General features: G+C 43.8%; 1 protein-coding gene across 1 annotated transcript in view; it reads left to right on the plus strand.

Moving 5' to 3' along the window:
• Positions 1 to 17,899, plus strand: part of ptprn2 (protein tyrosine phosphatase receptor type N2) — a 227,339-nt gene that overhangs the window by 114,094 nt on the left and 95,346 nt on the right. Inside the window, exon 12 of the mRNA XM_035519848.2 lies at positions 8,599 to 8,663. Within this exon, the coding sequence (XP_035375741.1) occupies positions 8,599 to 8,663 (65 nt within the window). The remainder of the gene's footprint in view (positions 1 to 8,598; positions 8,664 to 17,899) is intronic.

Raw genomic sequence — 17,899 nt, forward strand, 5'->3', positions numbered from 1 at the left:
TCTGGGCTCCTGTACAGATGGAGATGGCTCCACATATGTCGTCACCATAGAAACATTTTTGGAACTGTGAAAATGAATTAAAAGTAGTGTGGTGTTCACACTGGGTGTGCTGCAGTATCCCAGACTGTTCTATTATAGTGGCTAGACAAAGACAATGATTGAGACAGAGCGATACAGTAAGCAGCTTCCCTACGGCACGTGGACGTACCTCTCCACACCAGGCAGGAGTGGGTGCTCGCCTGGACGCTGCCTCTCAGCAGCAGTAGGTTGGCTGTAAATATTTGATGGCTGCCCAAAGGGCGCTGTTTGGATCGGAGGTGTTATGACACTGTGATGGGGGGACGACAGCGTCAGCTGCAACACAGAAAAATGCTCGTCAGAAACAAAATTATTCTGACTGAGATGTAATTAGCCACAACTTGAGAAATGACTTGAAAATCAAGTTTGACAACTGTGTTTTCATGGGCTGTCTGGAATAATGGGGAAGTCAAGACAATTTACACTAAACAAAACAGAAAATAGGAAGAGGCTGTGTGCGTATACTTAGCAATGGAAGGCAAATCCATATAGTGATCGAAATCCTCATGAAAGGGAAACTGCCCTCCTGTGCTTGGACTGGGTTAGATGTTAGATGTCTCTTACAGGAACACGTATCTCACGTGGGTGACGTCTCTTACAGGAACACGTGTCTCACGTGGGTGACGTCTCTTGCAGGAACACGTGTCTCACGTGGGTGACGTCTCTTGCAGGAACACGTGTCTCACGTGGGTGACGTCTCTTGCAGGAACACGTGTCTCACGTGGGTGACGTCTCTTGCAGGAACACGTCTCACGTGGGTGACGTCTCTTGCAGGAACACGTCTCACGTGGGTGACGTCTCTTACAGGAACACGTGTCTCACGTGGGTGACCACTCTTGTCAGTCCTTTGTCTCACTGCTCTTTTGATGTTAGCAGCAGTGCTAAAACACTCAGCTATGCCTTTCAAGTTCTGAGATGATGCATCATACACCAGCATGAGCTGCATTGAAATCCACTACTCACTCATACTACACACACTACTGACCCGTACTACACACACTACTGACCCGTACTACACACACTCCTCACTCATACTACACACACTCCTCACTCATACTACACACACTCCTCACTCATACTACTGACCCGTACTACACACACTCCTCACTCATACTACACACACTACTGACCCGTACTACACACACTCCTCACTCATACTACACACACTCCTCACTCATACTACCCACACTCCTCACCCATACTCTCTACACAGTTCTCCCGCATGATGCATTTTCCAAAACAAAATTTCAGAAATTTCCCTCCCACTCACTATCTCTCCTTCTTTTTCTCTCCCTCCCACTCTCTCCCTCCTTCCTTCTTTCTCTCGCTCCCTGTCCCTCTTGTTCCTCTCTCATCCACCAACCACTTTTCTTTTTCTCTGTCTTATTCCCAGGAGAGAGCCAAACACTGCCTGCTTCTGTCTGTAGTCTCATTTACATTTAAAGTGCCTTCTGACAGCTTTGATGGCATGCTAAATCCTGCACTCTGTAGTCTGATCTGAGTCTGACGGCACCTCTGAGGCTTTCACAGTCTGATCTGAGTCTGACTGCATCTCTGAAGCCTTCACAGTCTGTGACCGAGCAGTGACACTGACACCTGTAGCAACTACATCAACACTACAGTGACACTGACACCTGTAGTAACTACATCAACACTACAGTGACACTGACACCTGTAGTAACTACATCAACACTACAGTGACACTGACACCTGTAGCAACTACATCAACACTACAGTGACACTGACACCTGTAGCAACTACATCAACACTACAGTGACACTGACACCTGTAGCAACTACATCAACACTACAGTGACACTGACACCTGTAGCAACTACATCAACACTACAGTGACACTGACACCTGTAGCAACTACATCAACACTACAGTGACACTGACACCTGTAGCAACTACATCAACACTACAGTGACACTGACACCTGTAGCAACTACATCAACACTACAGTGACACTGACACCTGTAGCAACTACATCAACACTACAGTGACACTGACACCTGTAGCAACTACATCAACACTACAGTGACACTGACAGCTGTAGTAACTACATCAACACTACAGTGACACTGACACCTGTAGTAACTACATCAACACTACAGTGACACTGACACCTATAAAAACCACAGCAACACCACAGTGAGTTTGACTCATGTAGCAACTACACTGGTATTGGCATGAAGAACCTACCCCCATGCCAGTATCCCTGCTGTGCTGAGTGCCCCGACTGGTCAGTGAACATTTTGCTTGAAAATATATGGGTTTCTGTCTCTAATTATATGAAAAAAATTGTTTCTATGGTGAGGACATATGTGGAGCCATCTCCATCTGTACAGATCCCAGACTCAGTTAACATAGGAGTTAACGTAGTAACCACCCTACACAACTTCTTACATGACATCTGTACAGATAAGGTAGCACTGTTAGGGTTTGCCTTCTAATTCTACTGATGCCCTTAGCTAGTCGAAACGTTCAATCTGTTTAAAATGATGATTTAGTGTACAGCTATTTACAGGAGTCAATAAGTGCTTGAATAGTAAGCAGATTACATGAATGCATTACATAATGTAAGACCAAGCCCAGGAATCAGCTTTTACACTCACACACCAATGAGAAGCAGCAGCCAATCTACACACAGCGTATTCTCAATCAGAAAGCGCAGGGGAGAAAGTTAAGACCAGGACAGAACACCAAACACCACTGGACACACACACACAGAACACCAACCACCACTGGACACACACACACAGCACCAACCACCACTGGATATACATACACAGAGCACCAACCATCACTGGAAATGCACACAAGAAAATTTAAAGTATCCAATTAACCTGAACTCCATGTTTTTGGACTGTCCACATAGAGGACATAGAAACTCCACCCAGAAAGGGACTCAAACCCCAGGTCCTGGCACTAAGGGGCAAACATGCTAACCACCAAGCCACCTGCTGCCCAAGACTGGAAACCATGTCTAAGACAGACAGATTACCAAGACCAAGTGAAGTGCCTGAAAGGCTGCTGAAAGATGTGAATGCAGCCCTAAAGACAATCCCTACTGTGACATCACAGAGACCAACCAGCTGATATACGCCACAGCAACAGTGATACTGGAGATGCTTGGCTACTAGATGAACACCATCATGGAGCAGAATCCTCCATGGAGAAGATCCAAAGGCCTCACAGAGAAACACCAGCCAGCTATCAGAAATGTCGAAAGGTGTGATGAAGGTACCCAAGAAATACAACAAACTGTCCACACCTGTCTATCCATGCCTGTCCATGCCTGTCCACGCCTGTCCATACCTGACAATATAATATGCACTTTTTAGATAGCTGTACGTAACAAAACAGTTGAATAAAGTGGTTGATGATCATATAGTGTGCAGAAAGAAAGCTCTTAAAGATCTTAAAGGTCTTAAGCAGTAATTGTAGGGACCATTTGCGAGACCCAGATTACACCTCACCCTAGACTATAAATACGAAACCTAATTCTAGACTACAAAGATGACAGATTTCCCAGTGGTGAGTCACCATTGGCATTGCAGTTTAGGGCAGAACTGGGCTGAACTCATGTCTGGGAAATTCAAGCATATTGATAAGTACAAAAAGTCAGTTTTGTTATTTTGGATGTTTTGGAGGAACTTTTCAAGGGCATAATACGCATTACATTTTTCCACCAAGCATTTTCAAAGGTCCAAGTGTGGATGAGTTCTTGCTCCTTGTTTACCAACATCTACACTGAACAGTTTTAGTGGTACAACAGTAAGGCCATGTTGGTTCTGCCTGGTACTGGAAATAGAGAGTCCTCAACCTAATGCTACGAAGTACATCTTTGATGGCGTACCAGTAACCACCAAATCAAGAAATCATGTCTGGACCTCTGTTATGACTCACACTCTCTACTATCACATGCTAGCCAAATCAGTGCCATGCCATGTGCTCATCTCAGACACAATTTTAACATCAACATAATTCCTCTACATTGTCCATTCTTTAGTTGTGCTTCTTTGTGATTCTTATTTCTCTTCATATCGTCTGGTTTGGACCAGAGTGCGATGGCTTCCCCTTTGTGAGGTTTTTCTCACCGCTCATACCCTTGCTGTTGCTCTGTATGTAAAGCTGCTTTGTGCTAACAGTTGCTGTAAAAAGTGCTATATAAATAAACTCGGATTGATTCATGTCATGTTACTAAGATTAATGAAGAGAAACTATGTCAGGATTATTGGGGTTGTATGGAAAATTTGTTTATAGGGCAGCATTGTTTTCAGACTAGGCACTGGCAAAATTCACAGTCTGGAAAAGATTTCTATATCTTACATTTCTTAAGAAAATTGCCATTTTCAACGTATGTTTGAGTTAACAGTTTTTGAAGTGTGTTTGAGTCTTAAAAGCAGTGTTCATATGCTGGTTGGGACTATATAGCTATATATATCTTCATAAGTGTCTTGTGTTTGTTGGGGTAGCCTACTTTCTATCAGCTTGGTCTGGTCCCCCAGCTGTTGACCCAGGCAACATTGAAGCTGGTGTGACCCTTGTTTTTAACTCACAACGACAGTGAAGCAGCATTAAAGACGTTGCCTAAGGTGCTACCCAGAAGCCACTGGTCAGGATTCATGCCCCAAACCTCCTGTACCAAAGTCAGAGGTCAACACAAAAAACAAAAAAAGCTTGAGAAGTAACAAGGGCTGAAAGAAGTGCTAGAAAATATGTGGAAGGTGAAGGCTTCTGTGGTTCCCATGGTAACAGGAGCACTAGGGCCTGTAACCCCTAAACTGGGAGAGTGGCTCCCGCAGATCCCAGGAACAACATCTGAAATGTCCATCCAGCAGAGTGCAGTCCTGGGAATAGTTAAGATATGCAGGACCCTCAAGCTCCCAGGTCTCTGGTAAAGGACCCGAGCTTGAAGGAAAAAGACCACCTGGGACAGCGAGAGAGGGGAATATACATACACACGAGAAGTAAAAACAAGGAGAATAAACAGGATGTTCTCCTACAAGCCCTCTAGAGTGTATGCTCAGTGTTAGAGTGACAGCATGAGAACAGACCCACCAAAGATGAAGACTGAACAACACTGGAAAGATATGAGAGAAGGAGGCATCACACAACAACAATGTCCAGTGGATAGAGACCCTGAGAGCACACCACACAACCTCCCTGAACAGGGCTCAGTAACCAGCATGAAACATGAAGATCTGTACAGGTTCAGGTCCTGACAGAAGAAGCTGACTATACTCCATGAGCACAGCTGCTAATGGATGCTGCTAGCAGTCCTGATTGTGAAGGACCCCCAGAAAGGGGCAGTTACATCCAGCTATTGCCTGCTAACCTGCCTAGGATAATTAAGCCTGTGGCTCTGTACATGAGCGAGGCCCAGAAAGGCCAGAACACCAGAGGAGCACCAGCACAAGCACCAGCTACTGGTGGATAAAACTCGGGTCCGTAAGACCACACAGACCAGCCTGTGCACTGCCTGGAGTAACTGAAAGAAAACCTGTGATTCAATGTTCCACACATTGATCCTGGAATGATTGAAGCTGTATAACATCAACAGTCACTGTAAGAGCCTTCATCAAGAACTCAGTGGGGCTGTGGAGGACGACCCTAGAGCTCAACTTCAGACCAACAGCACAAGTCACTATCAAGTGTGGGATTTACCAAGGAGATGCCCTGTCCCCACTGATGTTCTGTATTGGCCTGAACCCCCTCAGTGAGATCATCACCAAGAGTGGCTACAGATACCGACTACAGAATGGAACAACCATTAGCCACCCCCTGAACATGTTGACATCAAGCTGTATGCCAGAAGTGAACAAGACATTGACTCACTAATCCATCTCTCGAAGATCTACAGCAGTGACATCGGAATGTCATTCAGACTGGATAAGTGTGGTTGAATGGTCATAAGGAGAGAGAAAGGTAGCTAGATCAGAGGGCATCACACTACAAGAAGGTAATATAACAGGTGCTGAGGGTAGTTACTAGTACCTGGGAATCCCACAAGCAAATGGGAATCATGAAGAGGCCACAAAGAAAGCAGCCATCTCCTGTGAAGTCAGCTGACTGGGAAGATGAAGATCTAGTTAATCAACACCTATTAACAACTACACTGTACCAGTCATCATATACCCAGCTGGCATAATAAACTGGCCTAAGGAGGAGACAGAAGCCACTGACATCAAGACAAGAAAACTCACAATGACCAGAGGGTTTCATCCCAAATCCAGCACTCTGAGACTGTAAACTAAGAGGAGAGAAGGGGCCTGAGTGAGCCACTATCCAGGAGGAAAAAAAAAAAAAAAAAAAACAAGATCCAGGAATACACCAGGAAGATGGTCCCAAGTGCCAAAGTGCTAGGGAGAACCTCAGACAGCAGAAAGCTGAGGAGGATGGAAATGAGAAGGAACAGGAACCATCATGGGAGGATATACCGGTCTGTTTCACCAGCAGATAGTGGAAGTGGCTGGAGAAATCCTACCAATGACTGGATGGACAGACAGCACGGAGGCACTAATCATGGCAGCACAGGAACAAACTCTGAACAGGACAGCAATAGAGGCTGGGATCTACCACACCAGGCTGGAACCCAGATGCAGGCTGTGTAAAGACGCCCCTGAGACAATCCAGAACATAACAACAGGATGCAAGATGCTAGAGCGCACATGGAACACCACAACCAAGTGGCTGGTATAGTGGACAGAAACATCCATGCTGAGTACGGGATGGAAGTTCCAAGGTCTAAGTGGGATACAGCCCCGAAGGTGGTTGAAAAAGACCATATTGAAATCCTGTGGGACTTCTAGATGGTAAAGGCTAACCAATCGGACATAGCAGTGGGGAATAAACAGCAGAAAAAGGCCGTGGTGATAGATAAGGAAACATCAGGAAAAAGAAACACGAAAAGCTTGAGAAATACCAAGCGCTAAAGGAAGAGCCAAAAAAGATGTGGAGGGTGAAGGCAATTGTGGTTCCCATGGTAATTGGAGCACTAGGAGCTGTGACTCCCTAACTGGGAGAATGGCTCTAACAGATTCCAGGAACAACATCTGAGATCTCAGTCCAGAAAAGTGCAGTCATGGGAAAAGCTACAAAGGACCCTCAAGATCTCAGGCCTCTGGTAGAGAACCCAAGCTTGAAGGAAAAAGAGATTGCGATGATGAGTGTGATGAGTCCTCTCTGGTTGATTGGTCTGGGCTGATGTGATGAGTTCTCTCTGGTTGATTGGTCTGGGCTGATGTGATGAGTTCTCTCTGGTTGATTGGTCTGGGCTGATATGATCAGCCCTCTCTGGTTGATTGGTCTGGGCTGATGTGATAAGTCCTCTCTGTTTGATTGGTCAGGGCTGATGTGATGAGTCCTCTCTGGTTGATTGGTCTGGGCTGATGTGAGGAGTTCTCTCTGGTTGATTGGTCTGGGCTGTTGCATTTAATTCCATGCACTGTAACAACAAAGGAATGGGGTTAGTAAGATTAAAATTCTAATTAAAGAGTTTCCAGCATACTGGAGCAGAATTGTCCCCTCAGCTGGCCTCATTAGCATAGTGGTCACCTGGGAAAACTCACTCCTGTTCCCAGAATGCCCTGCTCCTTTCTGCTCCACAGCTCTTTCTCTCTCTCTCTCTCTCTCTCTCTCTCTCTCTCTCTCTCTCTCTCTATCCAGTGCTACAAGCCTGTCTTTCCTTCTCTGTCTTCTCTCCTTATTCTATAGTAAAGACTGACTCATTCTTTTTCTCTTTCTCTCCATCTTTCTCTCTGTAATGCTCTCAGCATATAAACAAAGTGAATTATGATTTTGCAGCATCTAATTATTTTCTCTTTTGTGTAAGTTGGAAAAAACCTTTTGATCCAGACTTACTTTAAATGTTTTATGCAAGCTTGCCTTGACGAGCCGAACACGCAGGCAGATGAACGGGGCTCATGCTTGCTGCTCTGGTCCGCACCTCCAGCTCAGCTCACAGGGCTTTGATTTCAGCAGAAGCCTCTAATCATCTTCCATTTGCACATACTCCTGTGTTTGAAGGCCAGACAGTCCAATTGTGTTAAGTGCGTTTTTGATTATGGAACAGCGCACCCAGACAGAGCAAGTGTTCATGCATTGATTCCAGTAATTGCAAGGAGCTGTTCACAGACCTGATGGCCTATCAGCGCATTATTTAATGTCTTGTTTGGTGGACTGTGTTGCTTACAGAAAGAAAAAAAAAAGATATTTTACAGATCAGCTTTTTCAAAGCCAAATTATTAATTAATATTTATTAACCTGGTCAGTTTGTATATTTTGTTCCTACAATTAGTTATTGACAAACTTGCATGCTCGATAAATCATATCGTGGACTTTCAAATGTTTTAGCCCTTTTTTCCTTTCAGAATTTCTGTTAAAATTGCAGTTGTACAGATCCAAAATCATTCTCGTTTTACTGAAACCCTAGCACAGCCTTGTCTATTTTCTTATTCTCTCTCTCTCCCTCTCTCTGTCTCTCCCTCCCTCTGTCTGTCGCTCTATGACACAGTTGAGCAGAAGAGAATCTTGGAGAAAGAGAGTGGTGTGAAGATTCTGGAGGTGGGACTGAGTGATGTAAGTCTGGAGAAAGCATTCTACCCTTCAGCCTCCTCTTCCTCACTTAGGCATGATGACATGAAGCTTTGCCAGCACGCAACACTGAACTACTGTGAGAGAACACAATCCTATATACCCATACACACACATATACCCATATACCCATACACACATATACCCATATACACAAACATAAACCCATATACACACACATATACCCATATACCCATACACACATATACCCATATACACAAACATAAACCCATATACACACATATATACCCATATACCCATACACACATATACCCATATACACAAACATAAACCCATATACACACACATATACCCATATACCCATACACACATATACACATATACACAAACATAAACCCATATACACACACATATACCCATATACCCATACACACATATACCCATTTACACAAACATAAACCCATATACACACACATATACCCATATACCCATACACACATATACACATTTACACAAACATAAACCCATATACACACACATATACCCATATATCCATACACCCATATACACATACATACACACATATACCCATATACACACACATATATACACACACAATCCCATATACACATATATACACATATTCACACACATATACCCATATACACATATACACAAACATACACCCATATATACAAACATATACCCACACATACACATATACACAGACATATACCCATATACATACATATACCCATACACATATATACACAAACATATACCCATACACACACATATATTCACATACACACATATACCCATATACACATATATACACACATACACACATATAGCCATATACAGACACATATACCCATATACACACAAACATACACATATATACACATGTACACACACATATACCCATATACCCATATATACACATATACCCATATACACACATATATACCCATACATATATATACACATATACACAAACATATACCAATATACACACATATACAGACACACACACACACACACACACACACACACACACACACATATATATATATATATATATATATATATATATATATATATACATACACATGCCTATACACACACATATATACCCATATACACACACATATACACACATATACCTATATAACCATACACACACATATACACACACATACACACACAATCGCATACACACATATTCACACAATCCCATACACATACATATACACACACATACACATACACACATATACACACACATTCCCATATACACACATACCCATACACACATATACACGCACACACGTATACACACACACCCATACACACAATCCCATACACACACGCACGTGTACATACACATACCCATACACACAGAATCCCATACACATCCCATACACAGACATATACACACACATACCTATACCCATACACACATATATACACACAAATACATATACATATACACACACACATAAATACCCATACACACACAAACGTACCCATGCACACATATACACCCACATTCATACACGCACACAAACATACATACCCATACACACATATTCACACACATACATATACCCCATACACAAATACATACCTATACACACACATATACATAGTTTTCATATGAAAATGGTGGAAACAAGCTGCAAGGTTTTATTTCAGTTCCAAAATGAGCCTCTTTTGTGACTCTGCTAAGTAAGAATGTTGACAACATAATAACCACATCTGTGTGTGTATGTGTGTGAGTGTGTGTGTGTGCGTATGTGTAAGAGTGTGTGTGTCTGTGTGTGTGTAAGCGTCTGTGTGTGTGTGTGTGTGTGCGTGTGTGTGTGTAAGAGTGTGTGTATGTGTGTGTGTGCGTGTGTGTGTAAGCGTGTGTGTGTGTGTGTAAGAGTGTATGTGTGTGTGTGTGTGTAAGAGTGTATGTGTGTGTGTGTGTGTGTAAGCGTCTGTGTGTGTGTGTGTGTGTGTGTGCGTATGTGTAAGTGTGTGTGTGTGTGTCTGTGTGTGTGTGTGTAAGCGTCTGTGTGTGTGTGTAAGAGTGTATGTGTGTGTGTGTGTGTCTGTGTGTGTGTGTAAGCGTCTGTGTGTGTGTGTGTATGTGTGTGTGTGTGTGTGTGCGTATGTGTAAGAGTGTATGTGTGTGTGTAAGCGTCTGTGTGTGTGTGTGTGTGTGTGTGTGTGTGTGTGTGCGTGTGTGTAAGAGTGTATGTGTGTGTGTGTGTGTGTGTATGTATGTGTGTGTGCGTGTGTGTAAGAGTGTGTGTGTGTGTGTGTGTGTGTAAGAGTGTGTGTGTGTGTGTGTGTGTAAGAGTGTGTGTGTGTGTGTGTGTGTGTGTGTGTAAGAGTGTGTGTGTGTGTGTGTGTAAGAGTGTGTGTGTGTGTGTGTGTGTGTGTGTGTAGTCATGTGTGTGTATGATTGCCATTAATGGCAGTAAGCCATTGAGTGAGTCACTGATTCAATAGTCTGTCACAACAGCATGGCAGAAACACACTGTCAATCATAATGGACAGGGAGAGACATGATGGGGACAGATGGCTCCGTCATCTCCAGCACACAGATGAGCAGAGATGTGAATGTTAGCTAACAGACTGACATTTGGTGAGTTCATGGATATCTTGAATTAAAAGGATTTGGAATTTCCATCTCTGTAATATATTCAGCACAAACCCTCCTGTGTGGCTACAGCCCAGTGCAGCAGAGGTTAGAAGGCTTTTCTGGAAAATGAAAGTTAATTTAGTCATTTTCTCTGTCTCTTTAGGTCAGCATGGGTTGTATTTTTCATTGATGGATTTAATTGACTGATTTATAACTGATGGATTTATAACTGATTTATAATCAATGGGTCATTTTAAAACAGAGGCGAAGCAGCATACCCTCTACAACTGTGTTCATCTGTCCATCCATTGATATTCATCAAAGGTAACATAAGCTATCTACTGATTCCCCATGAAGTAGCAGCACATGGATTTGTGCACCACCTGGATCCAACTGAAACCCATCATCTAGAGATCCATAACACATCTGCTCCACCACAAACATGATCTAGAGATCCATAACACATCTGCTCCACCACAAACATGATCTAGAGATTCATAACACATCTGCCCCACCACAAACATGATCTAGAGATTCATAACACATCTGCTCCACCACAAACATGATCTAGAGATTCATAACACATGTGTCCCACCACAAACATGCACACAGAATGGCATGTAGGGCACATGCATCAGTACTGTCTGACTCTGACTCCCCCTTAGACACTGAGCTTCTCACTCCCGGTCACAGAGTAAATTTAATCTGACATCTGTCATTTCCGTATCATAATCCCACTCTCTGCTGTCATTTCCGTATCATAATCCCACTCTCCCCTGTCACCTCATGGAGGATGGGCTTTCTTTGTCAGTCTGGAGTTTATTTCCCACTGTCACCTTTGACTTCCTCCCTGGGGTTCTAGACTTCTGTAGAGCTGCTTGTGAGGATTCTCAGAATATCGCGATAGCTTGGCCTGATCAGTCAATCTCTTCCCTCTACCTTTATGTCTGCTCCTATTATGCAAAAACCCAGACATACTAATTTGTTAAGGATTAATGTGATATAGACTTCCTGTTTGACAGGCACTTCCTGTTTAAGATGAGCACTTTTACAATAGAGCCCCCCTCGTCTCGACCCACTCCTCAGCAAATCCTGCGCCTGGTAGAGTCGTCACCATGCCGACCTGAGACAAACACAACAGCACTGAGATACCAGAGAGATGGCTTGGATTAAAAAAACACCAGAACAAAAGGCTTTCTGCCACTTTTAGTAAGCACAGCAGCTATCTTGGCGTAGACAATAACAGGATTAACTGAAGTACTGTCAGTCTGCACAGGGACATAATGCAGCCGTTAATATTCATAAATCAATTAAGTGAAGCGTATGTATGTGTGCGTGTGTGTAAGAGGGGAAGCTGTGCTTACATTCACAATAATAAATATTCATGAAGCCCCTCAGTGGAGGTGAGAGTGTAATCAAGCTGGGTATTGATGTGTCTAAAGCCTTTATGATCCTCCTTTAAACAGCAGTTGCGATAGAGAGAGCGGTCAGGGGCCCACGGTGTGAGCGGCTGTTTGTGTGGCCTCCACAAACAAACAAACAAACATGGAGGTAAAGACAAGACAGACAAACTGTGTAAGACCACAGAGACAAAGCCATGTGATATGTTTGTGGTTCTGTTTCTCTTCTCTATCTCACTCTCTAACACTAGCAGATATTTGTGTGATTCTGGTTCTCTTCTCTATCTCACTCTCTAACACTAGCAGATATTTGTGTGATTCTGGTTCTCTTCTCTATCTCACTCTCTAACACTAGCAGATATTTGTGTGGTTCTGTTTCTCTTCTCTATCTCACTCTCTAACACTAGCAGATATTTGTGTGATTCTGGTTCTCTTCTCTATCTCACTCTCTAACACTAGCAGATATTTGTGTGATTCTGGTTCTCTTCTCTATCTCACTCTCTAACACTAGCAGATATTTGTGTGATTCTGTTTCTCTTCTCTATCTCACTCTCTAACACTAGCTGCCATTGACATGCCTCGTGTAACATTTTGCTGTCCTGGAGTAGTCCAGATCAGTTTGTTATTACTCAGGTAATGCTGTCTGGGGGATCTGTGGTGAAGATCTCTCTGTAATTTATGTGTAGCCAATCACGCTTGTTCTTGAGGAGAATTAGGGAACAGCATTATGTGCCATCAACTCATATCATTTTAACATTTTTGTTGATATAAGACATAGGAGAGATGAGAGGAGAGATTTTCTGTGACTGAGGAAATCATGAAATCAGGCATGTAAACTATATAGCCAAAAGTATGTGGACACCCCTCCTAATATCTGAATTAAGTTTGTAGACGCACCTCCTAACCACGCCCACTCATAGAGCGGGGCCACTGACTGCGGAAGTGGTAGACCACACCCACTCACAGTGACTGCTGAAGCATATGGCATTAAAAGACGCATATTTTCTGATACCCACTACCCAGCGCACCAAAGATCAACACTATACTTGTGCACAGGGAGTTTCATGGTCTGGGTTTTAGTGGTGGAGCCACTGCACACAAGTCTGAGTGTTCCTATGTACACCCTGCTGCTGTTTGACTCAGACGAAACGTGTTCTCTGGAGTGAGGAATCACTCTGCACTGTCTGACAGGCTATGGGATGAATTTGAGTTTGGCAGGTGCCAGGGAAATGCTACCTACTGGATATGCACAGTCCCAAAAGTAAAGTTTTGTGGAGAAGGGTTTCAGGATCAGTCTGGATCAGGATCAGTCTTTCAAGGATTCAGCAAGGCCTCGTAGTTCCAGTGAAGGGTGTTAATGTTAATGCTGCAGCACACAAAGCCATTTTAGACAGATATACGCTTCCAACTGTGTGTGAAAGACCCTTGTTCCAGCGTGAATGTGCCCCTGGGGAGACAGCAGGATCCAGAAAGCCATGGTTTGGAGTTTAGAGTGGAGGAACCCCAGTGGACTGCACAGAGCCCCAACCTGCTTGAATATCTTTGGGATTAATTGGAATGTGGACCTCAGTAATGCTCTTTTGTCTGAATGGGCACAAATCCCCACGGACACATGCCAAGCTCTTGTGGGAAGCCTTCCCAGAAGAGCTGTTAGCAAGAGCCGCGAAGGGGTGGGGGAGATCCATCGGTGTGCAATAGGATGTCCAAAAAGTTCCTATAGGTGTGGGCAGGATAAGGAGGGTGTTATGAGGTTATTGTTAGACTGGTGTTATTGTTAGACTAGTTTTATTGTTAGTTTGGTGTTAGTGTTAGACTGGCGTTATTGTTAGACTGGTGTTATTGTTAGACTGGCATTAGTGTTAGACTGGTGTTAGTGTTAGACTGGTGTTTTAGTTACACTGGTGTTAGTGTTATACCGGTGTTAGTGTTAGACTGGCGTTAGTGTTAGACTGCTGTTAGTATTAGACTGGCATTATTGTTAGACTGGTGTTAGTGTTAGACTGGCATTATTGTTAGGTTGGTGTTAGTTTGGTGTTAGTGTTAGACTGGTGTTATTGTTAGATTGGTATTATTGTTAAACTGGTGTTATTGTTAGACTGGCATTAGTTTTAGTTTGGTGTTAGTGTTAGACTGGTGTTTTAGATAAGTTTTGTGTTAGTGCAAGTTTGGAGTTATTGTTAGACTGGTGTTAGTGTTAGACTGGCATTATTGTTAGGTTGGTGTTAGTTTGGTGTTAGTGTTAGACTGGTGTTATTGTTAGATTGGTATTATTGTTAAACTGGTGTTATTGTTAGACTGGCATTAGTTTTAGTTTGGTGTTAGTGTTAGACTGGTGTTTTAGATAAGTTTTGTGTTAGTGCTAGTTTGGAGTTATTGTTAGACTGGTGTTAGTGTTAGGTTGGTGTTATTGTTATTGTTAGGTTGGTGTTTGCATTAGTTGTCATTTAATGTGACATCCTTAAATAAAAATTACTTTACCTGACTGTGGCATTAAATACCAACTATATAAGGGCATCTTTTCATGGATTTTGATAGCAGATTTTTTTAGCTGACAGTGTACATGAATTGGTCGTGATCCAGGCCAGCCTGTAAAATCAGGGCAAGGAAGGAGCATCTTGTCATCATATATTAATAGTTCTGGAATATGTTCAATCAGGAGAAGGAGAGAGAGAGAGAGAGAGAGAGAGAGAGAGAGAGAGAGAGAGAGAGAGAGACAGACAGGGACAGGGATAGATGGAGAGAGAGAGAGAGAGAGAGAGAGACAGACAGGGACAGGGATAGATGGAGAGAGAGAGAGAGAGAGAGAGAGACAGACAGGGACAGGGATAGATGGAGAGAGAGAGAGAGAGAGAGAGAGAGACAGACAGGGACAGGGATAGATGGAGAGAGAGAGAGAGAGAGAGAAAAAAAAAGAATGTACTGACGAGCAGGGAGGAGGAGATTTTTCACTGATAGTTGATGAATGTGTTGATTAATGTTTTAATGAACTCATTTGGTGGTACTATATCACAGAGCTTCATCATAAATGGCAAAAAGTCCAACCTCTTTATAGCCTTTCTTCTGATTAAAGGGAGGGAACAGACAGAACGAGATAACAGAGACAAATAGAAATGGGGAGGGAATGGGTAGCAGCAGAGATGAGAAAGAGAAAAATGTGAGAAAAAAGAAAGATGAGAGTGGAGGTGTGAGAGCGATGAAGAGAGGGATATAGTGAAAGAGAAAGGGGGAGGGGGGAGAGAGAGAGGGGAGAGCGAGAGGGGAGGGAAAGAGAGAGAGAGAGGGGAGAGAGGGAGGGGAGGGAGAGAGGGAGGGGAGGGAGAGAGAGAGAGGGGAGAGTGAGAGGGGAGGGAGAGAGAGAGGGGGAGGGGAGGGAGAGAGAGAGGAGGGAGGGAGGGAGAGAGAGAGAGAGGAGAGGGAGGGAGAGAGAGAGGGGAGGGAGAGAGAGAGAGAGAGAGAGAGAGAGAGAGAGAGAGAGGGGAGAGCGAGAGGGGAGGGATAGAGAGAGGGGAGGGAGGGAGGGAGGGAGGGAGGGAGAGAGAGAGGGGAGAGCGAGAGGGGAGGGAGAGAGAGAGGGAGGGGAGGGAGAGCGAGAGAGGGGAGGGAGAGAGAGAGAGAGAGAGGGGAGAGTGAGCGGGGAGGGAGAGAGAGGGGAGGGAGGGAGGGAGGGAGAGAGAGAGAGACACACACTTCGTGACACAGATGACCTAATACTCCATCCCTCTGCAATGACCCTGAGGTCACAAGGGTCATCCTGCACCTGCAGCTCCACCACTATACATAACCACCTGTATGTCAGCTGGCCTCAGTCGCCATGGAGACAGTGAATCGGCTGTCCCACATCAGCTTTGATAGGGGTTTCCATAGAGACGTGGTACCTCCCCACCCTATCATGTCAGGAGCAGGTGGGATTATAGTTTACTCAACCTGAAAGGCCTGCAGGAAGAAACTAGCATCACTACATGTTTGGAGTATTCCTCTTTTTATGTCTTTCTTTCTTTCTTTCTTTCTTTTCATTTTATTTCTTTGCAGTTTCTTTTACTCTTTCTTTCTTACTGTCTTTACCTCACATACAGGCACACTGTGTTAACTGTGTTCGTGTGTGTGTGTGTGTGTGTGTGTGTGTATGTATGTGTATGTGTGGGGGTTGTGTTTGTGTAGGGCTATGTACGTATGTATGTGTATGTGGGGTGGGGATATACCTGATCATAGTCTTGGAAACATGTGTGTGTGTGTGTGTGTGTGTGTGTGTGTGTGTGTGTGTGTGTGAGAGAGAGAGAGAGAGACCACAGAGCTCAGTTTTGTCACTAGTAATTGTTTGGAAAGATCACACAACTTCCTCTCACACATTCACAGTATTGTTTTATATATAATAGCGCCCCCACACTTTATCATCTATACACATCCCTAATAGACCATAGATCTGGGTCACTACACAACACTGCTAACATCCCTAATAGACCATAGCTCTGGGTAACTACACTACACTGCTAACATCCCTAATAGGCCATAGCTCTGGGTCACTACACTACACTGCTAACGTCCCTAATAGACCATAGCTCTGGGTCACTACACTACACTGCTAACATCCCTAATAGACCATAGCTCTGGGTAACTACACTACACTGCTAACATCCCTAATAGGCCATAGCTCTGGGTCACTACACTACACTGCTAATGTCCCTAATAGGCCATAGCTCTGGGTCACTACACTACACTGCTAACGTCCCTAATAGACCATAGCTCTGGGTCACTACACTACAATGCTAACGTCCCTAATAGACCATAGCTCTGGGTCACTACACTACACTGCTAACATCCCTAATAGACCATAGCTCTGGGTCACTACACTAACATGCTAACATCCCTAATAGACCATAGCTCTGGGTCACTACACTACACTGCTAACATCCCTAATAGACCATAGCTCTGGGTCACTACACTACACTGCTAACATCCCTAATAGACCATAGCTCTGGGTCACTACACTACACTGCTAACATCCCTAATAGACCATAGCTCTGGGTCACTACACTAACATGCTAACATCCCTAATAGACCATAGCTCTGGGTCACTACACTACACTGCTAACATCCCTAATAGACCATAGCTCTGGGTCACTACACTACACTGCTAACGTCCCTAATAGACCATAGCTCTGGGTCACTACACTACAATGCTAACGTCCCTAATAGACCATAGCTCTGGGTCACTACACTACACTGCT

This window comes from Electrophorus electricus, chromosome 13 (assembly GCF_041902795.1).
Source record: "Electrophorus electricus isolate QZ-2024a chromosome 13, ASM4190279v1, whole genome shotgun sequence".
In the NCBI taxonomy this organism is placed as follows: Eukaryota; Metazoa; Chordata; class Actinopteri; order Gymnotiformes; family Gymnotidae; genus Electrophorus; species Electrophorus electricus.